The sequence below is a fragment of the Chaetodon auriga genome, chromosome 24, assembly GCF_051107435.1.
Source record: "Chaetodon auriga isolate fChaAug3 chromosome 24, fChaAug3.hap1, whole genome shotgun sequence".
Taxonomy (NCBI): Eukaryota; Metazoa; Chordata; class Actinopteri; order Chaetodontiformes; family Chaetodontidae; genus Chaetodon; species Chaetodon auriga.
The window spans coordinates 6,118,340-6,142,820 of NC_135097.1; the positions used below are offsets into that span (position 1 = coordinate 6,118,340).

General features: G+C 46.4%; 4 protein-coding genes across 7 annotated transcripts in view; 3 read left to right on the forward strand and 1 right to left on the reverse strand.

The window, feature by feature from the left end:
- slc7a8a (solute carrier family 7 member 8a) overlaps positions 1-24,481 on the forward strand; it is a 234,638-nt gene that overhangs the window by 107,951 nt on the left and 102,206 nt on the right. The window lies entirely within an intron of this gene.
- On the forward strand, positions 37-4,025 carry LOC143317101 (prostaglandin reductase 1-like). Of its 4 annotated transcripts, none has more exons than XM_076725059.1 (9): positions 37-110; positions 741-952; positions 1,133-1,178; positions 1,269-1,328; positions 1,880-2,047; positions 2,578-2,851; positions 2,996-3,101; positions 3,377-3,495; positions 3,645-4,025. In XM_076725059.1, the coding sequence occupies exons 2-9, from the start codon at positions 847-849 to the stop codon at positions 3,753-3,755; spliced, it is 990 nt and encodes a 329-aa protein (XP_076581174.1). In that variant the 5' UTR covers positions 37-110; positions 741-846; the 3' UTR covers positions 3,756-4,025. The 4 variants fall into 4 exon arrangements, with proteins under 4 accessions (XP_076581174.1, XP_076581173.1, XP_076581177.1 ...); XM_076725058.1 differs by having other exon boundaries at positions 42-110; positions 780-952; XM_076725062.1 differs by having other exon boundaries at positions 61-110; positions 807-952.
- On the forward strand, positions 5,821-9,682 carry txnb (thioredoxin b). The gene is made up of 5 exons (XM_076724808.1): positions 5,821-5,958; positions 7,713-7,817; positions 8,290-8,355; positions 9,080-9,145; positions 9,298-9,682. The coding sequence occupies exons 1-5, from the start codon at positions 5,935-5,937 to the stop codon at positions 9,361-9,363; spliced, it is 327 nt and encodes a 108-aa protein (XP_076580923.1). The 5' UTR covers positions 5,821-5,934; the 3' UTR covers positions 9,364-9,682.
- svep1 (sushi, von Willebrand factor type A, EGF and pentraxin domain containing 1) overlaps positions 9,751-24,481 on the reverse strand; it is a 78,052-nt gene continuing 63,321 nt past the window's right edge. The window contains exons 34-49 of the mRNA XM_076724807.1: positions 23,474-23,558; positions 23,156-23,347; positions 22,769-22,936; positions 21,659-22,331; positions 18,815-21,543; positions 18,273-18,507; positions 17,843-17,998; positions 17,027-17,090; positions 16,631-16,804; positions 16,371-16,547; positions 15,921-16,103; positions 14,167-14,337; positions 12,575-12,670; positions 11,667-11,762; positions 10,855-10,948; positions 9,751-10,055 (exon numbers count right to left, since the gene is read on the reverse strand). Coding sequence (XP_076580922.1) covers positions 10,025-10,055; positions 10,855-10,948; positions 11,667-11,762; positions 12,575-12,670; positions 14,167-14,337; positions 15,921-16,103; positions 16,371-16,547; positions 16,631-16,804; positions 17,027-17,090; positions 17,843-17,998; positions 18,273-18,507; positions 18,815-21,543; positions 21,659-22,331; positions 22,769-22,936; positions 23,156-23,347; positions 23,474-23,558 — 5,324 coding nt within the window. The 3' untranslated portion in view covers positions 9,751-10,024. The remainder of the gene's footprint in view (positions 10,056-10,854; positions 10,949-11,666; positions 11,763-12,574; positions 12,671-14,166; positions 14,338-15,920; positions 16,104-16,370; positions 16,548-16,630; positions 16,805-17,026; positions 17,091-17,842; positions 17,999-18,272; positions 18,508-18,814; positions 21,544-21,658; positions 22,332-22,768; positions 22,937-23,155; positions 23,348-23,473; positions 23,559-24,481) is intronic.

Here is a 24,481-nt window from a genome sequence, read left to right on the forward strand (position 1 = left end):
CTTCACTCCCGCCTTCTCTCCTCCCACGCTTGTAGTAACTCGTCGCCGCTTGCTCCTTTTCGTCAGTGAGCCCACTACTTCTGCCATTTCTTTGTGGGGAACGACAACTGGTAAGTCACAGGGGTGAGGCTGATGGGGCTATAAGTAATGTAACATGCTGAAATGAATAAGATTACCTGCTATTGTAGGGAGTGTCAGCAAGTATATGGTAGACAGGCAGTCCACAGCAAGTTCACTTCTCACTTAATATTTACAATTTTATGCTGTTTGCTTTTTCGAACTTTACAGGTAGTTAACTCTTTATTTACATCATCACACACTATGCATTTATTCGCTACCATCGTCCTTCAGCTGTCTCTCGGCTGAAGATTTGGGTTGGGGTTATAGACAGACAAGTATTGCTTATGGTTAGGTCAAGTCTGCAGGAAATGAACGTAAGTGCATGTGAGGTGCCCAGAAGTGATGGGCGCTGAGTGACTGTCTATGTGTGTGTGTAGGTATGTATGGTTTTGCCATGCCATATTTTGGATTTACTGCACTGCACATACCATTATTATAAGTTCAATCTGACTGTAAAATCTGAGGAGACGCTATCAATTTAAGACCTAACAACATAATAAAACTTCTGCTTGTGCTGCTTTGATAAGAAGACACAGGGTGTGATTTGGACCCACAGTATCTACTCGAGTTGATTTCACATACCTGCTGTGGTTGAGTTTAATTATCTTTTTAATTTTCAGAAAGCTCAAAGTCCCCTCTTCTCACCCTTGTGATTCAAGTAGGCTTTCCTGAATCCTCGATTACAGCTTTCACTCAATTTCACTTCATTCACCCGAGCGAAGAATCATGGTCCAAGCTAAGGCGTGGGTCCTGGCCAAGCACTTCGATGGCTTCCCAAAGAACAGCAACTTTGAGCTGAAGGTGGAGGAACTGCCTTCGCCCAAAGATGGGGGTAAGATGATTTTTATCTCGTAATTCTCTCTACTTCGGCTTAATTTTTGTCTCACACATTGAACACCAAGCACTTTAAATGAGTCGCTGTTTGCTTGACTGAGTCCCGCACAGAGGAGGAAAACATCTGCTGTGTAAGTGCACATTTAAACACTGTTGTTTTGCACTCGTTGTGTTTCAGAGGTGCTTTTGGAAGCTGTGTTTCTCAGCGTCGACCCGTACATGAGGTGAGTGGGATCACGTTCTAATCTATTTAATGCTAAAAAGTCATGCAGGGATCCAAAAATGCATATAAAATGTAATGTTTGTCTCATCAGGCCGTTCAGTCGGGTTCACATGAAAGAAGGCGATGTGATGATTGGAAGTCAAGTGGCCAAGTAAGGAACATAAACACACACACAGGCTCATACACACACACACACACACACACACACACACACACACACACACACACAGGCATGTCGTTTATCCGTGATGATGTGCTGTGCATGTTCACTGAAACAGAACCGTTCTGCACCTGCTATTAATTACTGAAGCCTTTGATTCACAGAAAGCAAGAACAGACAATTGAGATGTTCTTGGCTGAGTGCTCAGACGCTCAGTCTGTTTCAGGGTTGATAAACATGCAGAGCACATTAGTCATTCTCCAAAGAGCCTCAGTAGAAGCTGTTCAAAACCCACATGTTACTTATTTTCTTTGCTTTGTTGTTAACCAAAGTGCTTAAAACTTATCCGCTGCATAATTTGACATCATGCACTCACTTAGACACATAAACTGAAACACATTAATTGACAGTTTTGTGCTGTGTTTGTATGCCGTTCACATGGCATAAGCAGCAGCAGCAGCAGCAGTAGCCAAGTGCCACCGTGCACTCAGGTGGGAACAGGTGAGAATCACTTGTTCTCATCTTATTTTGTTTTTCCACAGAGTGATCCAAAGTAAAAACCCAGCATTTCCCGTGGGAAGCCATGTTGTCGGTAACTGTGGTTGGAGAACCCACACAGTCTGCAATGGGAAAGGCCTCAGTCCCATCATGCCCGACTGGCCGCAGGACGTGTCGTTGTCCCTGGCTCTGGGTGCCATCGGCATGCCTGGGTAAGACAGATGTTTGCCTGTATGGGTATGAATGGAATGCAGAGGAGTTCCAGAAGTAAAAATCCAATCATTTTTTTCATAGACAGTTTACTGTGACTTGTTTTTTTTCCAACACTTACAACACAAAGCTGAATCATCATCATCAGCTGAATCATCATGACAAAACAAATGCACAAAAACAATGCTGGTTCAGGAAGCAAAGGTTAAAGATGCATGACATAATCACTTTTAGAAATAAAGGAGGTTATCTATAAGTGTGTGTAGCAGGGGGGTTGGCTTCGACTGCTCCCTTGTGTGACCTATTATTCAGAAAGTAAATAGCTAACCTCCCTGAGTACACATAAGATAAGATGGCTAATTTCACTGCTTATCTTTAAGGCTGATGAAGGAAGGGGCAATAAAATAAATGGGGAAGGCTCCAGATGTTTTGTTGGAAGCAATTACAAAAGTTTACATCAGGACAGTCCCAGAGGCCGCTCAAGCTTTTCAGGTTCTGGTGGTTGGATTTTACTCTTTCTCGTCCTCTCCAGGCTGACGGCTCTGTATGGGATCGAAGAAGTCTTGGATCTCAAGAAGGGCGAGACCCTGCTGGTGAACGCGGCGGCGGGGGCGGTGGGCTCCGTGGTGGGCCAGATCGCCAAGATCAAGGGCTGTAAGGTGGTGGGTTCAGCAGGGTCTGACGCCAAGGTGGCCTTCATTAAAGAACTGGGTTTTGATGAGGCCTTCAACTACAAGACTGTTGGTTCCCTGGAGGAGGCGCTGAAGAAGGCTTCTCCAGGCGGATACGACTGCTTCTTTGAAAACGTAAGCAATGGTGGTGTCGCTCCAAGCCCGGAAAGTCCTCCTTTACATGGTTATTACACCCCCAAATGTGGGTAATTGAGTGTTTCAGCTTTCTCGAACGGTGTGGGCTGAGTGTTTAAAACATTATTCTCTTCTTGATTTTAGGTGGGAGGCCCTTTTTCAACTGCTGCTTTGCCCCTGATGAATAACTTTGGAAGAATAGCCGTGTGCGGAGGCGTTGCGACGTACAATGACACTACGCCCCAAACAGGTGTGTACTTCCCTATTTTCATTTTCTACATCATTAGTCCTGCTACTTTTGTCCACTTTAACTCTACGCCTGCTCACGAAAACAGTATTTAAATGCAGCTTAATCATTCCCTACTTCAGATGTTCAGATGATTTCATGTTTTTTTTCCACAAGAGGGCAACATTGTTACTGAAATGAGAGAAAAGGTGTATAAAGACTTACATCTTGAGAGAAAGTGTTTCCCTGCAGCTGCCACTTCCTTTTTTTGTTCTTCCTCCACCCCCCCCCCCTCTTAGGACCATACCCCCACCTCACCATGATCTTCAAGCAGCTTAAGATGGAGGGCTTCATGCAGACCAGGTGGGAGCACAAGAATCCTGAGTCCCTCAAGAGGCTGATGGGGTGGTTGAAAGAGGTTAGTGACCGCAAAAGAATTTATAATGATGCTGGCTCTAATTCAGAGTTTTTATGTGTCCTCAGTAAAGATTTGATGTCAGGTCGCAGGGCCGTCTGTGTCCTCTGCTTCGGTGTAATGTTTATGATTGACTCATTCTGCATCTGCAGGGCAAACTGCAGAGTCGGGAGCACGTCACAAAAGGCTTTGAAAACATGCCAGCCGCCTTCATGGGGTTACTGAAGGGAGAGAACATCGGCAAGGCTGTCGTCGCAGCCTGATGTGGAAGCACAGGATCAGTGGAGAAGAATCATTATTATTAATAATTAACACTTTATTACAGCATTCATACATGAAGGACTGCGCAATAGACGCAACTAATCAGCTACTTTCATACTAACATGACGCCCATGTAGCTCAGTAGAGTGTCATAAGCACAATGACAACAAATTATGGCTCTTACATTTAGTCTTTAGAATTCAGATTGTGTTCAGGAACTGAGCTGCTCTGCTAGGTTTTTGATTTTTATTCATTTTGATTGAAATGCATTTAAAAAATAAAGGCAAAAAAACAAAAAACAAATGAGCAGTTTGTTTTTATTTTTATTTTTTTTTAAGAGATTGTTGGCATACATCTCTTCCTCATATGTTGGTACCATTAATAAACAAGTACTGTAGCACTTACTGACAGTTTTAACTAACTTTCAGAGTCTTGATCACCATCCAGACTGAGACGACAGACTGATCGCTCTACTCGGACGACATAAGAGTCAGTCTGTTGTGCCAGCGAGTGCCCGGGTGAGCTGTGCAGATCTGCTGCTGATACAGTCATACATTATTCACCGTAATATAATTAACCACGTCTTTTAGATTAAGTGAGGGCATTTGTATAGATAATACATATGTGGGCTTCACATTGCAGACTGAGTATCTATACAGTATAAATGTGGTATTTATTAATGTGTGTTCTGCTGCATTTGAGGCCCGAGGAGAACAGGGAAAAGAAACCAGTGAAGATGTGTGCTTCTTTCAATCCTAAAATGAGTATAGATAATAGAGCAGGCACTGTTAGCTCCTGCGGCCAAGTGCAGCTTTTTGTTTCATCAGAAAATCGGCTGTATTTTTAGACACTCATTTGAATTTCATACAATCACGGTGGTGACGAGAGCCCCGGCTCCATGGTTACACAGGCTGCTGTTGGTCCAGTGGAATAGCACAGGGTTTACCCACTTCACTGGAGAGGTGTGGAGTTTTTAGGCCATGAATCAGACCAATCCCAGAACTTGCCATTAATGACACTGAGGGATAGCTTACTGCTCAAGTGACCAAAATAACGTGATGCTTTACAAAAAAGTGTTTTGTAGCAAATTGGCCAAGAGTTTTTTTTTTCTGTAAAATGCAGCATAGCAGAAATGATAATTATTGAAATTTAAAATAATCAAAATGTTTTGTTTCATGAATGTCATTGGTGTAACAGCATCATAATATGGCTCGTGTAAAGTCACTACGTTGTCAAAAACATTCATTGTTGCACAAGACAAAGTTAAACTAGGGATGTATTGTAATACTAGTGTAGACTACATGTTTGGAAAAAGGTGCAAACCCAAACGTGAGCGTTAAAGGGCTGAAAAAACTCGAGTGGTGCCGTTCTGTCGAAGTATTACTGCGCTGGAGCCGAGCTGCGCTGACTCAGTCGTTTACGGTAAACCAAGAATTTGTCAAGTCATTGTGACTTGAATTAGCGTTTAACCTTTTCGCCTGCACTTACCGAAATAAACATTTAGGAGATACATTATATGGTATACAATAAAAATGAATAAAGGATCATTTAGATCATTTCATCATTGAATTAGTCTGCAGCCTACTCTGTAGCATTTTTTTCTATGAAGTCATGATGACTTGATCGACAGATCACCCAGACGATATCAGACACACGCGAAAGAACTTAATAAGCGGACCGGGAGACAAAATTTTGCAATACTATATTCATGCACCGTTCATCGGTGGCGATGGACGAAACATGGTAACACACAGCAGCGTCACATCATGTTAGTGTAAAGTTACGAAAATGCAAAATGTTACATCACTTATAGCTTTCGGAATAAACGTCTTCAATAGAGAAGGTTTTGTAATACACAATACTGAATCAAAACGAGCACACATTTGTTGTGATATCTTTACAGGACCAAAATGCAATTAGAGTTTATTCAAGCATTTCACTGGCACAGGACCCCGTCGTTTCAAGGCTGTGTACGGCTGCCATTGTTTTCGTGAATGCGCCTGACAACGAGCCACTTTTATTTTTTAAAGCACAGTACAATAACTTCCGCTGTGGTTTGGACTGCGGATGAGTACCTTGACGTAGCTAAAATAAAAGCGCGACGTGTCCTCTTGAAACCAGGGCATTCAGAGACTCAGCTGTACGTTGTACGTCCACAGACACGTTCCCTTAGCTGTTACCATGATACAAGAAGTGGACAGTTTGGTAAGTCGTATCCTGCTTGTTTTCTTAATTCTACCGTTTACGGTTGTTAGAAGCTGCCATTGTAGCATGCCGGCAACGTTCGCTATTTTTAGCTCTCTAACGTACGGTGGTGTGATGCTTCCACCGGCCGTGCAGCCGCGTGCCCGTTTCTCTCGTGACCCATTCTCCACATTAGAGGAGTGTATCTAGGGTTTCCAGCTTGTTTTAGTGACAAAGACCAGCCGTAAGTTAGCTGCAAAAACCCCTCCGATCGAGACATATTATTCAGAGTTGCGCTCGTGTAACGTGAAGGGGTCATTCAGCATGACTAACGTTAAAGCTTACATCACTGGGCGCCACCACGCGCGCCGCTGTGGACTTTCGCCGTCTTGCAGAGAGGCGGGCAGACCATTAACTTACCGCTCGGCTGCGGTAGAAAAGCCTTTTGGACCGGCTGTCTGGCTTTACTCATGGAAACAACGCGGCATAGTGCTAACAGAAGGCTAGCCGTGAATCAGGCTGTACTGTTAGCTAATGGTCGCGTGTTCAGATGCTAAAGCTCTAACCGCGTGCAGCTAACGTAAACGCTCGCGCATAATGCTGAATGGGGGGGCCATCAGCGGGGTCGTGAGTCCCCCTTCACAGGCTGCTTTAGGACGGTAAGCCTGGTAATGTGTGGGCAGTAATGTCTTTTTCAATGACAAAGTACGTTAAAATCTAAAATTGATTGCCGGGAGCGGGTGCCTTTGCCTCGCGATAAAACCGGTTGAGCAACAGGCCACTTATCATAGTTTATAACCGTTTTAAAAAATGCAAAGGTTTATTATGTAGTTTAATAATTAATTAAACTTCAAGAGTTGTGGTTTTACAAGATACTTTCTGCAGGAGTCATTTTGTTTTCCGTTAGCCCGTCCTGAGCAGCCAGCTTGCCTTTTTTAATAGATCGATCAGGTCAATGAATGACTGATTCAAAGCCTCGCCAATTATTTGATGATCGATCAGTCGGTTTGACATTTTAAGGGAAAAAAAAGTCAAAATTCTCTGATTCCAGCTTCTTCGATGGGAATATTTTGGAGTTTTTTCTCTCCTCTATGATAGTAAACTGAGTGTCTTTCGATTGTCGACAAAACAAAACAAAACGCGACATTTTTCACCATTTTCTTACATTTTTATAGTCCAAACAAGTAATCGATTAATCAAGAGTCATCAACAGGTTAATCAGTGAGTAAAATAATCATTAGCTGCAGCCCTTTTAACGTACCTGACTGCCAGATCCTCAAGTCATTTTTATATGCCAGAAATACAGCAATACTTCAAAGCTTATAGATGATATATAAATGCATTAGTTAAACAGAGATGATGAGATGAGGGGTCTCTCCTCCAGGGCGTCCACTCATGGTGTCGGTGTCTTTTGTATGCAGGGAAAACAAAAGAAGCGGCTTTTCTGTAAACGAGCTGCCTTTTTGTTTGAGGCCTGTCGGTCGGTTTCTCTTGCAAACAGCATTTCTGCCCGCCGCGCACACACAACGTGAAAGCTTTGAAGCGTAATGAAGGAAATGTCGGCTTTAAACGTGCAGCGACAGCAGCCAGTGACCCACAGACCGAGTCAATAACCGCAGATGATCGTGAGACAAGCTGTCAGCAATGAGGGAAAACAAACTGCACATCAACAGCTTTCCAAATACAAGCTGCAGTCGCCGACGTCAGGTCGGTTAATCCATCACAGCTCCAGGGAAAACAAGTAACGGGCGTGATCTGTGTCTCATGTTCTGCAGGACTCATTCAAGTCCTTCCTGAAGGATGCTGGAGACAAGCTGGTGGTGGTGGACTTCTGGGCCACGTGGTGTGGCCCCTGTAAACAGATCGGCCCGCTCTTTGAAGTAAGTCGGTGATTTTGAAGTCTTGTGTCAGAATGGTTGGAAAAGGGGAAACTCCAGTAAGGGAACACTTAATTATATGTTGAGGAGAGGAGAAACTAGACTGGACGACGGGCACAAATGGTAATCTTCTCCAAACTGGGCTTATTTTAAGTCAGCAAAATGTTTTCGGAGACTGTTGTCGCCTTCATAAACCCGTGGGCATGACGTATTTGTTTGAAGGAGTCCTTTCCTGAGGGACTGATGCTGCTCGAGCGCAGCAGCTGCAGCAGCATCTCTTCAGAGAGGCTGAATGTCGCCCAGGCAACCTTTTGCCAAGCTGTTCCAACCTCAAGTACCTCGCTGGGAAAATTTCATGTCTGCTCATAATTTGATAAATAGCGACTTACTCTCGACACGTCCATCTGGCAGCGGACGTCACGTACATCCCGTGTGTCACAGTGTCCTAATTGTGGTTGGTCGGCTCTTCTTGCAGGAGGAGTCAAAAAAGCCTGAGAACAAGAACGTGGTTTTCCTGAAGGTGGACGTGGATGATGCTCCGGTAAGTGTGTGTTTGTTCTTTTCCCACTGGTCTGTTTACAACAACAACCGCTGCTAGTAGAGAGATCGCCAATGCGCAGCATCTCACCTACAGGCACATTCATCGGAAGTCAAGACCGTTCCGAAAGGTGTTGCGTAAGAAAAGCATGACAGAAACAGTCCTTTTCTGGTTTTCTAAGGCGTTGTCATGTGTGTAATACTCAAAGCAATGTGGCCTATTCATGAAATCCATTTCACCAGGCCGTGTGGAAGCACAGCTGACTCGTGACCAACATGCAGAGTTTTTCTTTCTCTTTTTTGTGCTACGCCATCGTGGAATGAGAACAAACCCTGCTCGCTTGTTTTTGTGTTTAAATCCGGGGCATAAGATCCCAAATGAATAACCTGTGAGCCTTAAACATTAGCAGCATTGTTAAAGAGGCACCGCAGCTTTGGGCTGAAAGCCTCGCAGACATGGCGGCTCATTGCAGCCACGTGTGTTAACCCTCTGACACGCGTTATTCCACTGCTTATTTGAGGGGAGGGGAGGCTCGAGATATTTCTGGCTCAAGTGTGTTTTAAAACCTGTGTATCTCAACGTGTTGGCGCTCCTTAAAGAACGGCCTTGTTGAGCTCACAGTTCGTATTGGTCTGTTTTTCTCATGTGTGTTAGCGTGAAGAGTCCTCGCTCAGGTGTGTTTTTTGAAGTCCATCCATCTTACTGTTGTTGCCTTGGCTCTTTTCAGGATGTCAGTGAATACTGCAAGATAAGCTGCATGCCCACATTCCAGTTTTACAAGAATGAAGAAAAGGTAAGCAAAGCATGCAGACAAGGAAACACTGACGCCGCCTTTTTTTATAGTCACGATGTGTTCGCTGAAATTTCTGACCAGCTGATGAATTTGTTCAATATCCGCTGGCTTTTCTGCATTGAAGCTGTTAAACCGTCTGCTCTGTCTTTCAGGTGTTCGAGTTCTCTGGTGCTAACGATAGGACGCTGACGGGCAAACTGGCCGAGCTTAGGACATAAAGATCACAGCAGCCACCTCCGTACATGCTGTCCTCAGAAATCCCCTTTTTCACCTTCTGTACAATAACCAGCAGGTCTTCAGCTCCACAGCAGCAATAACAGGTCATTCCCCTCATGTACTGGTGGCGTACTGTAATCCTGTCAGTTCACTGTGTGCGTCGACTCGTAACAAAAGACTGAAAATTGATTAAAACTGGACTACTTTTAATTCTGTTTTCTATGAGAAATTGACTTTGCTCCTGGCTAATTCCTGAACTTTCTTTGTTATATTATGTGCCCAACATTGTGGATTTAATAAATGAGGAGGAGATGCAGGAAACTCTGGACTCGTTTGATGGACTGCTTGCTGTGAGAGTGAAGAATGTGACCAAACAGACAGGATTTAATGGTATTTTATGCTTTAATAAAAATGTGAGCATAGTTTACACATATACATTGGACAATCACATCAATAGTTTTTACACATCGTACAAGTATATAGCAGCATATGTTTAATACTGTTGAGTCTCTATATGAAAAAATACAGCTTTAATTTACAAAATGGTTCTTGCTTTGCCTTTTGCAGAGAGATGAGAATGAATGGTTTGGAAATGGAAGTGTGTCAGTTAACTATACAAGAGTTCCCTTCATAAGACGAGTCACACGGAGCTGAGTGAAACCTTTAGAAGTGATAGTATCCTGATTTCCTTTTCCTGCAAAGAGAAGGACAAACTTGATTCAGTCATGCTTGAAGGAGAATCCATTTTCAACACACATGATCAGAACCAGGAAACCAGCATGCATGTTAATACTCGGCCCCGTCTCTGTCCCACTGTGAGCTGTCAAGTCAAGGAAACGCCATAAATCTGACATGAAATGTGCTCCAAGGTCAGTGGACAATGAGGGGAATACACACCGTCAGCCGGAAATTTGCATCTTACTTATTTCCTCCTGTAAGTACAGAAGTTCCTCATAGCTGCACAGAAAGTGGCGAACAAAGATGCTTTCAGTGGATGAGTCGCGTGAAGCTCGTCGGCTTATTTCAGGCCTCAGTTTCAGTTTGACAGCACCAGAGAGACGAGTGCTCATTCTGCACGAGTGACTGCACAGCAGCAAGACGCACAACCAGTGTTTACATGTAGCCAGAGCGATTTGGACTTTGGCATGTTAGCAGCACGTTGGCTCTTTATTAACCACCATAAAAAGCACTTTATATTTTATTCTGGGGGTCAAGACATTAAGATTAGAATTCATGTGCAGCAACTTCCTTCCTCACTATCAATAAAACTCTAAGTTATAGAACACAGAGAGCAAAGTAAAGCTTTTATAATAACTAATAAAGAGCCGAAATGCTACTAATATGAATGCTAATAAGCAGCTGGTTAAAGGTACCTTAATATTAACTGTTTCCAAAAGTTCTTCTCTATACAAATCTAGCTGTGCATCACAATCCATTTACCACTGCTGTGAAATGATTTCATAAACTTATTTCATTTGAGACGTGCTGATCACCTGGAGCAGTCGTGTCCGCTCCACCCTGGACTGCAGTGACACCTGTTCGGCCGGATGCACCTGCCTCCGTTCAGACAGGGCGACGAGCACACGGCTGTGGAGATGGCAGAGACACAGACACGTACATGAAGACATGGTGACTGACAGACAGTATTGGTGGAGGAGCCCTTCATCTCCCACTCGGTGTTTGTTTTGAGCTCTCAGAGAACAAAAGCTGCGACACACTGCGACGACAGACAGATGGCTAAGTGCACGTCTGTCAGCCATCATTATCAGCCTGATTAAAAACCAGCTGAGGCGGCTGCTGTCGTACTGCCATTAGCTGGAAAAGGCACGACACGAGAAACGATGAGTTAATAAGACGAAACAGGGAGGACGTATTAAAGATGATCACACTGGCTTATCTGATCATTAAATGCTTTGACAGATCATGTGTCCACAAAGGCCGCCTGAGTTTCAGGTTTCCAGTCGAGTGTGTCTCAAACACTCATCTCTAATCAGCTTGATTTCATTAGAAATAAGAACAATTTCAGCAGCCGTCTGTCTCTGATGAGCAGGATTCACGAGACGTTTTACTTGTTATGTTGAGACAATCATACAGGATATTATTATACATTTATATTCTCTATAATTTTTTATTTCTATACAAATGAGCTCTAAGTTAAATATAGAAAAACCGATGGCGTCACACATGTCTCAGGGTGGGAGTGAGACCTCGCTGAGAGGATTCCCTGTACGTCACTGTCATTATCGCCCCGTGTCACCACCAGCCTCGACATGTGAGAGCGTCACTGACTCCCACGTGAACTCACCGCTGTGACAGCGCGTCCCCGTCCACCCGCTGGGACACTCGCACTGGTAGGGCGCCACGCAACGGCCTCCGTTCAGGCACGGCAGGATGCAGATCGCTGGAGAGAAAGAGGACGATAAACAGTCGTCATCCCTCTACCCTCAGCCCTCCATCTCTCACTCGTTCATCCCTCACTCCTCATCCCTCCACCCTTCCTTCCCTATCATCCTTCATCATCTATGCTCTCCTCCATCCATAATCCTCCCACACTGTCTCACAGAAGGACCATCACCCTGGGCTCAGCGCTGCCCGAGACGACGGTTATTGGTTTAAAGAAATACAAATGAGCGTGTTCGCCCTGTGCAGACTGATACTGGGTGCAGCCAGACCTTCCCCCAGCGCTGACACAGCACTGAAACCAAGTGTGGAGCAGCAAGGTCTGACAGCGTGAGACCAGGCGAGCACGAGGCAAAATGTCTAGAACCAGTGGGACGGTGTTTTGTCGAGGTGCAGCGAATGAACCACAATAACTCTCAGTGTCTCAGATAAAAACAGCCTTTCACTCCATTATCTCTTGACTCTCATTGTGCGCCATTGTCTGCCAAAACCTGCTTAGCCAGCTGGTTTGACACCCGTATGTTCGTGAGCGTTCGGGTTCGCGCTCCAAAAAGCAAATCTGAGTACGATCTTAAATCAAGGCGCCAAGATACATTTTCTTACCATGTGCAAGCATTTCATTCGTTCCAAGCTTCCATTTTGTCCTTCATTGTCCTAAGATAATATAACATCTCACTGGGAGTTTACCACTGGTTATTCTCAGTAACATTTTCCACATTTTACTGCTTTTTCTTCTTGTTTTTTTGCAGGGCCTGGCTGTTGATTTAGTGTCCAAAGCGTTCCGTGAACAGCATGTGATGATGAGACACTTACGCTCCTCACAAAGTCGGCCCATCCAGCCCTCAGGACAGGAGCAAGTGTTGGGCCGCTGACACACACCTCCGTTCTGGCAGTGCAACCAGCACACAGCTGAGGGAGAACGAACACACACACACACACACACACACACACACACACACACACACACACACACAGAGGCATATCAGAGACACATTTTCATACTTCGCACACAGAGGACAACATATCCAACGGACTCCAGTGAAATGAGAACAGGAAATGTTATTCCTCTGCCGCAGCCTCCAGAGCATGTAATGCAGCCTGCTGGCCGTGCAACCTCATGCACTGGAACAGAGGGAGCATTCACACACTGCAGATTAAATTCCTCAGTAGAAACTTATCAGAGACATCAAAAGAAACACCCTGGACGTGTGTGTGTGTGTGTGTGTGTGTGTGTGTGTGTGTGTGTGTGTGTGTGTGTGTGTGTGTGTGTGTGTGTGTGGACAGGACAGCTGTGGAGGAGAGGCCAGTCTGGATCCAGCCCGTGTTTTCATATGTAAAACATGTGAGAGGCCGTTTGAATTTCGTTTTCTCTTTAAAGCTCGACTGATTTGATTTTCTCGTATCTGATATTTATGGCCGTGACAGTGAGTTTTACACATGCTGAACATCTGTTCGCTGCAGATGACATGAATCGGAAGGAGCTCAGTCAGCTGTGCTCGTCGGATAAACAGAAAATCTACCGATCACCTGATGAGCAGCTGACAAAAAAGCCTTGAATACTCTTTAACCTGTTTACTGCTTTCTATGATTTTCAAGAATGACATGTGCCACAGTTCGCTCTTGTACGTGTTGGCTTGTGGCAATTTCATGTTGAGGACAAACTACCAATCTGTCTAAATTTCCACACATTGTATCTCCAAGTTGGACTGGATTCAGGTCAAATGAGCCTGCAGCCAGTCCAGAAACAGACAGATGTTCCTCTCTGGTGACCGTTTCCTCACTGTAAGACAGCTAAGAGCTGTTGCTGAAGGTCTTACACTGAAAACCAAAAGTATGGATGTGAAATGATGTCAAAACTCTACTGTAGAGGCACTAGAAATACCTTAACATGATGCCACATTGTTTACTTTTATCCAAATCATCCCAAGGAATAAGAAAAACCCATCCAAACCCATCACAGCGTTAACATGTCAGAGGGTTTGTTGGTCCTTTAGTGGGCTGGATCCAGGCTTTAGAGAGAGAATCACCACGGTTAGATGTGAGAACAAGGTGTTTAAAGGAACCAGGAAGATGGTTCAGCAGGAGGGAAGAGGATCTGTGGTTTTTAGTTTGTCTGCTTGAACCTTTCCCAGCCTTGGATGTTAATGAGGAAAAGGCCAAAACTACTTTTTTGGTTACTTCATCTACGTAAACCCAGTAGAAGAAGGCGTTAAGAGGCCAAAGAGAGCAGGCAGAGACGTTAATAACCTCCAGAGGAAACGCTGTTGGGAGCAGTCTGGAGAAGAATTAAAAAGCTGAGAAGCGGCGCGGCCATCATGTGCAAAAGGGAGAGTCAGATGAAGCAGGAAGTGCCCCGGGGAGGGGCAGGGCCCCTCCTGTCAAACGCAGAGGTGTGTTCTCTCTACCTCTGCATGTGGGAGGCGGCGTCCAGGTGCCGTTCTCCAGACACCTGCTCCTTCCAACGCCCTCCATGGCGTAGCCGCCAAAACACGAGTACACCGCCACGTCCCCGAACTGGAACACCGCCCCACGCACCACCCCATTGGCCACGTGGAGGGGGGGGCCACAGGACACCCCTGTACAACAGCCCAGATGGAACGACCCACGAGTTACTCACGACACGTGTTTAGTCTCCTCGGTCTGAGTGAATGTCTGTCTGCCTCAAGTCTTTAAAGGTAAATCAGTGAATGGCGCTCAACAGGCGCCTTTACTGAGCGGCCTAAAAAGTTGACGAGCAACTTGCTGCCAAGTCTACAGGGAGTGGACAAAATAACAGAAACACCTTACAGCACGGTACAGCAGCTTAATATGTTTTCTTGAGAGGTCTGCCATCGCTTCCCTGTGTTTGGTATCGTCACATTACATCATCTCAAGTTTCTGACACAAATCATGCAATCCAGGAGGCGACCACAGGAACTTCGCTGTGCAACAAAACAACCTTAGAAATGACTCCAACTTTGTTGCCGTCAACAGGAACTGAGCAATACGAGCTTGGTATGTTTGTGACACTTCCATATTGTTTTGTAAGGTGTTTCTGTTATTTTGTCCACCCCGTTCGTCTATAAAACACACTGAATATGAAAATGTGTACTGCAGAGTGAGAAGTCTGTGTCCATTGACTGAAATCAACCTGTGAAGACAGTGAATTTCATGCTTGAAACGAAAATTCCCCCTTGAGCCCAAACCCGACTGAAAGGATCACAGCAAACATGCACGAAGGAGAATCAACAGCATGCAAATACAAACAACGAGCCACAGCAACGAGAGCGCCATTGTGCTGCGTAATCAGGACGACTGCGTGTAAGAAAGATGAGAGGGTTATCACACAAAGGTTGCCATAGAAGCTGCAGAGGTGCACGTAATTAATCCAGCAAACAGGACGCCAACACGGTGTTTGATGCAGCCCCGTTTGTTTTGATGAAAGCTCAGCGAGAGACAGACGACAACAGAGAGAAAATGGCACTTCAGCCGACGGGCAGATTAAACATTAAAGTAGCAGGCATGCGAGTGCAGGGACGCGTTTGGCACAAACAGGGGAGCATGCAGAGGGGCGAGATATCAAATACACATTTTTTTTTACTTGATTATCTCATGAATTACGACACGACTCGCCGGTTTGAGAGCAGAGAACATCCTTTGACTGATTTCCTCAAGCAAAACTACATCACATGACCTGCATCTCTGATCAATGACAAGCAAAAAACGGATTGATGGCAGGATCAGTAGTTCGTGCTGCTCGATTAAAAGTGAAGGGTATTTCAGAGTTTAAAAAAAGAAACTGACAAACACTTAATATTGTTGGTAATTATCTGTCAAATCTGAAAGAACTGTGACAAGCACGCACGCTGGGACAGAATCATTTACAGTTCAACAACAAATGTTACCATCAAAGTTAACAGGAACAGTAAAGATAACAGTAAATTTTGCGCCTAAATGTCAATATCAGGGGCCAGGCCTTATTACTGAGGCAGTATTATTATCTTTTAGGCCTATAGTTTTAAATGTATTTAAAATAAACACTGTGTATTTGCAGCTGTAAATCTGCAGCCTTGAGTGGACCTTAATTACTTTAATGATCCAGTCGTCAACAGTTCACTCCTCTGTGGCAACTCTGCAGAGTCTGACATGCAACAGTGAACATTCAGGACCTTTCACCTACTTTCGCACACAGAGCTGATGGGGCTCCAGGTCTGGTCTGGCCTGCAGGTGATGGTACCGCTGCCTTTGACCTGCTGACCTTTGGGGCAGGCGACACGGACTGACTGTCCCACACGGAACTCCTGCTGGGAGCCGTTCCTGCTGCCGTCCTCCCTCCAGCCCGGAGGAGCCGGGCAAGACTTCGCTGTGAGGAACAGAAGCCACAGATTGATTTTAATTAAGATCTTTGGCAGTTTGTTCCAGTGAACTCCTGTTACTGTCTGCTAAAGGTTAAGAGGAGCTCTGACTCATTTGTTGTGAAACAGATGATGGAACTCAGCGATGTTGCAAAGGATTGTGAGAGCGCTGTGTGCTTGTGTGGAAACAGTGATCATGTTGACAAGCTGGAAAGAAAGCCAAACATAACAGGAACCCAGAGAAACTCAGTCTGTGTGTGCGCAGAGTCTCTCACCTTGGCAGGTGGGGAAAGTGGAGCTCCAGGTGCTGCCCCCGATACACACCACCAGAGGATCTCCCACCAGGCTGTAGCCTTTATCGCACTGGAACTCCACGGCGCGCCCTGTGTTCAGGTTGTGTTCCTGCACTTTGCCGTGCAGCATCTGCTTCGGGCTGTCGCAGCCTTTGGCCGCTGACGTGAGAGGAAATATCAGAGAATAAATGATTCAGAAAGAGAGAGAACAAGATGGATGCTGAGCATGATCTGGCCAATACCTTCGCACACGGGTGCCGGCAGGCTCCACGTGCCATTGGCCAGACAGATGAGAGTCTTCGGGCCAATCAGCTGCAGGCCGGCATCACATACATAACTGGCATTGTGGTGGTAAGTCTCTCCTGTTGTCTGGATCTGTGCGTATTGTACTGAGGGAGGGGGCCCACAGGACTGTGCTGGGGAGACAACAGACAAGAATAAACAAAGTGTCAACGCTTGGTGGGGCTGAAGCATGTCAGTATGGAATGTGTATGTGAGGAATTTTAGGTTACACCCTCTCTACGTCAATCGCCTGACACTGTTTAACATCTACAGCTGGAATCGGGACTGTGGACATCAAAAAGGAGGACACACTTTTCATAAAAAGTCCAAAACCCTTCACATGTAAGCAAACCTACCAACACACACTGGCTGGGTGCCGCTCCACGTTCTGTCCCCCTGGCAGGTCTGGATGGAGTCTCCCTGGGACGAGAGGAACAAAGTGTAAAGCTACAAGAATATTAGATGACCTAAACACAGCAAAGGCCAGCCAATATTGATCTGAAGCAACAGCAAGGAACATGATACGAAATCGATCGAGATCCATGAAACAGATTCATTCACTTCAGGCTTAGACAACGAACCATTTTTACAGAACTGTGGTTAAAGTGAACACTTTGTCCTCTGTGTGTGTGTCCTTAGTGTAATAAAAGGCACTCATTGTGGTGTGTGTTCAGATTGAGAAAGCTTGAATTCGAGTGGGTATCAGCAATAGAGTGACTCAGCTCCTTCTGTTTGCTCTGTAAATACACACTGCTATTGATTCCTGAGGAGAAATCATGTGACCGTCTGTAATCTGATTGTTAGCCATTAGGTCCCTGTGGACAGTCTGCTGTGTGACAGCGCAGTGCAGGACAGGAGGCGAAACACTCTATACTATTGTAATACAGGACACAAGTGGCCCAGTCTGACATTTTGGGCACTGTCATACACAAACTACATCTTTTAGGAGTTCAGAAAAGACACATCTTGAATTTACAGCAAGGCAAGACTGTTTCCTGTTATCCACAATTTTGAATTCGATTTGGTTTTGCATCACCGCTGTGCTTTTGCTTGTCTTTGTCATGATGATCTGTCTGTGCATGTTTTCAGGTGAGGTAATTCATTAACCCGTGATTTGCTATCTGCCAAGCTAATAAACTCTGATAAAGGAAGCGTGGCCTGATGAGTGGTACCTTCATGCTGAAGCCTGGCAGGCACGAGTACATGACAAAGTCTCCATAGTTGTAGCTGTCCCCCTCAGTGACACCGTAAAGAAGAGGAGGGGGTTTCTGGCAAACCACCAGCTCACAGGAAACCAAGGCGACGCTTGGCGCCCAGCTTCCACCCAGCTTAGGACACAATACAACAAAAAGGGCGAGAAAATGATATAAAAATAATGTCTATTTTTTGGATCACAGTGATAATGAACAATACTTTAAATGCTATATTCAAACAATCTGTAACAGCAAACATTTCACATCGGCACTACATCTCTCGCCAGGGTTTCACCGACAAAGAAACTCTGTTAACGTCTCAAAGAACATTTTGTTAATCATTATTCAACCAGGTAGCCACATTAAGATTAAGACACTTGGGCAAATCATTGACCAACATCGTTCCTACCTGACACTCAACGAGTGCTGACCCATGCAGGTAGAGACCAGGAGGGCAGGAGAGGGTGATGGTGCCTCCAACAGGAGTGAGCTCCTTCCCAGTGATTACCACATGGGGGTTGGAGAAGTTGGTGGGTAGCAGGCAGGGGGTGGGGCGGCACCGAATGCTGTGTTTGGACCAGGTGCCGTCGCTCTGGCAGGAGAGAGAGGCCGTCTGTGTGGCTAATTTGTACCCATCGTCACACCTGGAGAGCGAGAGGGAAATGAAGAAAAATTAACAAAGTAAAAGGAGAAAATGAGAAAAACAGATTCAGAGAAACTTTACAGTTGACCATAAAGCAATTAGTCTTTGATATGTCTCTTAAATAAGTTAAGAAAACACACAGAGCAGACAAACACACGTTTACTGCTCTGTTTTACATGAGTTAGGGCCCACACACTTACCTGGACTGTAAATCAGTAAAGCGCAGGAAATGTGGTAGCTAACGTCCATCAGAAATGGCAGAAAAACAACACTTGAACTCAAATGACAGTGATATTTACAGAATTTACCTGTATGTGATTTGGTTTGGGAAGGTGAAGGTGTCTCCCACCACCTGAGCATGGGCTACAGCTGGAGGTTTACCACAGCTCACAGGCTCACAGCTGATCCTGGGTTCCCCCCACCTGCCGTCTCTTCCACAGGAGAGGTGTGGATACCCCTTTGGCTGGTAGCCGGGCCGACACCTGTATATGACGGTGTCGGAGAAGGTGGCACTGCCGCCCTGCTGGACAGCGTTGGGAACTGTAGGCGGGGCGGCACTGCACCTCCCCCGGCCACACAGAGGCACACCGGGGTTCCACACCCCTCCCTTCTCACACACGGCCTGAGAGGGACCCAGCAGCTTGTAGCCGTCGTCGCACTGGAAGCGCACTTGATCGCCGCAGGCACGGTCCCGGCCAACAACCACGCCGAATTTCAGCACGGGGAGGGCGCAGACGCAGGGCCGGCACTGAGGCACGGTGCCCACCCAGGAGCCTTGAGCAGAGCACCGCAGGATGGGATCCCCGACTACCTCATAGCCATCGAAGCAGACGTACTCCACCACGTCATCGTAGTTGAAGCTGGAGCCATTCAGAAAGCCGTGACTGATGTCCTCAGGTGGATCACAGCTTATGATGTCACAGCGAGGAGCAGGTTTGTCCCAAAGTCCATCTGACCGACAAACACGTGAGGGATCTCCGTTAACTGTGTATCCCTCGTCACATTCATATTTAACCTTGCTGTTGAAGCCAAACTCTGAGCCCACCACACGTCCATTGGGTATCGGTGAAGGTTTGCCACAGCGGGCAGGTACACAGGTAGGAGACTCATGGCTCCAGGTGCCATCAGCCTGGCAAACACTGATGGATTTCCCTTGTAAGAGGAAACCAGGCTGACAGCTGAGTTCTATCTCATTATTATAGCTGTACTCCTCTCCTTTGACAGTAATGTCACTGGGGACTTTAGGAGGACCACAAAATACTGGCTCACAATGAGGCTTCTGCCCATTCCACTTTCCATTCGCCTGGCAGGTAATAGCATCAGTACCCCTTAGCACAAATCCAGGACTACACTCATAGCGCAGGACCTCAGGATACACGTGAGCACCTCCGTGAGCTGTGCCATTAGCGATAGCGCCTGGGTTGCCACAAGACACAGGCCGACAGACTGGGGCGTCTTTCGTCCACAGTCGACCTGATACACACTGCCTCACAGGCTCCCCCTCCAGCTCATATCCTTCCTCACAAGTATACCTGACCATACTGCCGAGGGAGGTATCAGTCACGTTAACCCAGCCATGCTCTGGACGGGGTGGTGTCTCACACTCTGCTGGGACACAGGATGGGGCTGTACCATTCCAGCCCCCGTCCTCCTGACACACCAACCTGATGGGGCTTGTCAGGTCGTAACCTTTGTGGCAACGGTACTCGATTAACGTCCCATGAAGGAAGTTCAAGTCTGTGGATGAGGCTAATGTTCCAGTGTCTTTAGAAGCAGTATCAGAGCCTCCACCTACCTGTGTCACCCTGACATACTCCCCAAAGTCAATGTGAGGAGGCAGGCCGCAGTCCGAGGGCACACAGATGGGAACAGAACTCGACCAGCCGAACTCCTCACAGGTCAGGTGGTCCTGGCCTACTAGCTGGAAGCCCGGAAAGCAGCTGTAGAAAATGGTGACACCAAAACTGTGATCCTGGCCCTCGACAAATCCATTTTCAATGGGTTGGGGTGGGGTGCAAGATATCTGCACACAAGCAGGTGGCTCGATGTCCCACTCCCCACTGGCCAGGCAACTCAGAGTCTCTGCGCCCTGAAGGCGATAACCACGGCGACAGGAGTAGGTGGCACTGTGACCAAACTGGAGTTTTGTATAAACTACTTTTCCATTGGTTATCTGTTTAGGGATTGAGCATTCAATTGGGCGGCAAGAAGGTACCCCTCCAATCCAGAGTCCCTTCTCTCCGCAGAGGACAGTAGAGTTGCCTGCTAAATTATATCCAGTCTTACAGCTGTAAAGTGCTTTGCTGAGGTACATCAGACCCTGGACATCAACAATACCATTAGAAATCTCCACAGGCTGAGGGCATTCAACTGGAATACACTCTGGGTAAGGATGGCTCCACTGCCCACTGGCTAGGCAGGACACGGAGTCTTCTTTTCTTAGAGTAAAGCCATCCATGCATGTGTAGCTCACCACAGAGCTGAAAGGGAATGGGGGAGAGGATGAGGAAGGGCCACCAAATGACACTTCAGGCAGGGGGCCGCAAAACACCTGCTTACACACTGGAAAGGTGTCGTTCCACTCCTGTGAGGCCGTGCAGCGGAGGATCCGGGCCCCCTCCAGGACGTAGCCGTCCTCGCAGGATAATTCCACCGTTCCAGATTCAGAGTCCAGACCTTTTAGGACCAGGTGGTTCTCCTCCAGTGGCGGCTCTGGACACTGCACCGGCGAGCAGCGTGGACGCCTGGTCTTATCCCACCTTCCATACTTCAGACAGGTCCAGGTGGCGTCCCCAGACAGTTCATAACCCTCATCACAGACATACTGCACTTTTTGGCCCACCTGGAAATCAGACCCTTTGTAGTGTCCATGGACGATGTCAGGAGGAGGGTCACAGGTCAAAAGAACACATGTAGGAGGGTCATTGTTGGACCACTGTCGGTTGGCTTGGCAAACTCGTTCTGGACGACCAACCAGTCTGTATCCTGCGTTACAGGCGTACGTCACCTTGCTGTTGAAGAGGAATCGACCCCTGCCCTGTAGGAGAAGAAACACATGCCTGCATTATCAAACATGTTAACTTCAAGGCTCGAAACCTTTGAAAAAATAGTTTTAACAGGTTTGTGTATTAATTCTGGGGTTTGTGGCTAACCTGAATGTATCCATTCTTGAGTGAAGGAGGTGGGGGGCAGGCCACAGGTACACAGGTAGGCAGAACTCCTCCCCACTCTCCATTGGCCTTGCAGGTCCTCCTCTTCTCCCCTCGGATCAGGAAGCCTTTATCGCAGCTGTACGCCACCACAGCCCCAAAACTGTAGTTTGATCCGCTCACATAGCCCCGATCAATGCTCTCAGGCCTGGAGCACCTCACCGGTACGCAGCCGATATCATACGGCGAAGGTTCCCACTCCCCACCCATCAGACATCTCAGTGTGGCGGTGGTGTTGAGCATGAAGCCCTCCTCACATTTATAGCTCACTTCGGTGTTGCTGGCGTATTTGGGTTTGTTGACCGAATCAAAAATCGCATGGGGTAGTTCAGGCGGACGTAGGCAGAAGTTTGCGATGCAGCGAGGGGCCTCCATGCCATTGGGGGGCGCCCACACACCCTGAGCATTACACACCATCTTAGAGTTGTTGCCAGCAGTGTATCCGTCAGTGCAGTAGTAGTTGGCAGTGTCTCCGAACAGCTGGTGGCTCTCGTAGGGCTCGGCATGGTCGATGGCGGGAGGGGGGCCACAGGAGCGGGGGACGCACTGGGCAGAGCTGTCACTCCATTGGCCATTTGACAGACATTCTCTGGTCTCTGGGCCAATCAGAGTGTAGCTGTGAAGGACACAAAAAGGTATTAGCAACAGGTAAATCACAATGTTAACATTTTCCTGCAGCAAATGTAAAAATGATAAAAACGAGAAAAATGATTTGCAAACATGCTGACAGCTGCATCCTGATTGACTGCAATCATGAGAAAAACTTTGCCCTCTAGACTCACTGTGACACAATCTTGATCTGACAAGGTATTGATCATGTATAGATCTTCACCAGGTCAAACCGAGGATCTGAGGAGCTTGTTGTCACCTAGTTGCTTTTATTCCTCTTTCTTATTGTTTAATTTGGGGAAATTCTTTAACATATCACACACATATTTACGATACTTTGCTGTGATTAATGACCGCATCATGTCATATCTCCTTAGTTCTCACATGTTTCAGATTCAGTTGACAAAACAGCATCACAACTGAGGAGACTTCAACCACATTTACCCTTCTTTGCAGACATAGTGCACCTTGTTTCCCAGTTCAAAGTTCTCTCCTACGGTCACGGCATCTCTCAGGGCGGGAGGCTCGCTGCACAGGACGTTGACACAGCGGGGGACGGGCCTGCTCCACTCCCCTGTCGCTTCACAAACCACCTCCATGGAGCCCTGTGGTCTTCGCACCAACACACGACTTAGTTTACACACTCACACAGAGTTAACTGAGTCTATAAGCTTAAACTATTTTAACTAACGCCTCAAATAAACAGGATTTATCTGTCTGTGTATCATCTTGGACAGCACATCAAGGCAAATTTTACTGTGACTTCAGCTTATGACAGCTTCATTCTACTCAGCAGTCACAAAAACTTGCAAAAAAAACATAAAGCCATACCTGTATCCCTCAGCACAGGTATATGTAACAGTAGACTGGTATGTGTTTGTTTTGAGGGTGTAGTCGGCGTTTGCAACAGTTGGAAGCCCCCCGCAGGTCACTGGGTGACAGACAGGTGGCGTCCCGCTCCATGTCAGACTAGCGAGACACTGGAAGTCATAGGGGATCGTAGGCAGGAAGCCCGTCATACAGCTGAAGTGAATGAAAACAGAGACACAGACGCTGACAAGAAACTCAAAGCCTGCAATGCATTATTTCGCAACATTTCCTATGGTTGTCATTACAACACGGTGTTGTAGGCACGGATGCAAATGATACCTGAAAGTCACCTTGCTTCCATAGGTGAAGTTGTTTCCCGTCATCATGGAGTTCTTTGGAACAGTTGGCGTCGGGCAGGAGAGAGCTAGAGAGCAACGTCACAGAGATCATTAGGAACTGCACAACAGAAAATAACAGAGGTACTGCACTTCAATGAATATGGGGGACTCATAAGAGACAAACTGAAAACAAAAAGACCAAAATCAAAAGCAGAGGGTGAGATATCCTGACATGTTTAAAGGCCAAAACAAACTCCTGTTATTGCTGCCTGTTAGAAGCAAAAACAAACTGAATTAAAAGTGGTTTGATTGTGGCAGCAAACCTCAGGCATTTGCTCTATGTATTTCAGGTGGCCTATACATTTCGCGGTCACTTTCAACTGTAAATCACCTCACTCTCAGTACGATGGCTGACAGCCAACTTGGGCTGACTGTAACAGATCAGCACAGTCTGCAGGCGCTGAGTAGGTTAGTTCCCCTTTTCACTCGGAGGAAAAATGTGGCTCAGAGCCAACAGAGGTGCTGCAGTGGTCAGGCCTTTCAGCTGCTGCGCAGTGGAAGACAAAAAGACAGCTGCATATATAATCACCCCCTCACAGCACTGTGGCTCGGGCACATTGCATAATGTGTGTTTGTGAAAAGCGTATGTGCGTATGTGTCCGTGCTATTTTCTGTTGTGTGTGTGTGCATACACAGAATCTCTGCATGCTCTTGTGTGCATTTCCTGAAGCATTCAAGTACTTCTGCTATCTGCATAATAATAAGAGACTGTGATTGCATTTGTGTAGTTCCATGTGTGTTGCTCAGATCCTACTGGCTCCAACAGCCGAATGCTTTGATGAGGAAACTCCTTCATCATATAGAACAAAGAGCAGATTCATCACCCCAATTATAAGGAATCCTTTTCCATTGAGGTTGTCCACTGAGCTGTGAATGTGTCAATGTACATTCATCTCTTATTGTAGCTTGACATGATGAAAACCCCGTGGTGGAACGTATGAAACACTGA

Coding starts and splice junctions, on each gene's coding strand:
- LOC143317101 (XM_076725059.1), top strand. CDS start 847: ATGGTCCAAGCTAAGGCGTGGGTCCTGGCCAAGCACTTCGATGGCTTC. Junction 953..1,132: donor GCCTTCGCCCAAAGATGGGG/GTAAGATGATTT, acceptor GTTGTGTTTCAG/AGGTGCTTTTGGAAGCTGTG. Junction 2,852..2,995: donor ACGACTGCTTCTTTGAAAAC/GTAAGCAATGGT, acceptor TCTTGATTTTAG/GTGGGAGGCCCTTTTTCAAC.
- txnb (XM_076724808.1), top strand. CDS start 5,935: ATGATACAAGAAGTGGACAGTTTG. Junction 7,818..8,289: donor AGATCGGCCCGCTCTTTGAA/GTAAGTCGGTGA, acceptor CTCTTCTTGCAG/GAGGAGTCAAAAAAGCCTGA. Junction 9,146..9,297: donor TTTACAAGAATGAAGAAAAG/GTAAGCAAAGCA, acceptor TCTGTCTTTCAG/GTGTTCGAGTTCTCTGGTGC.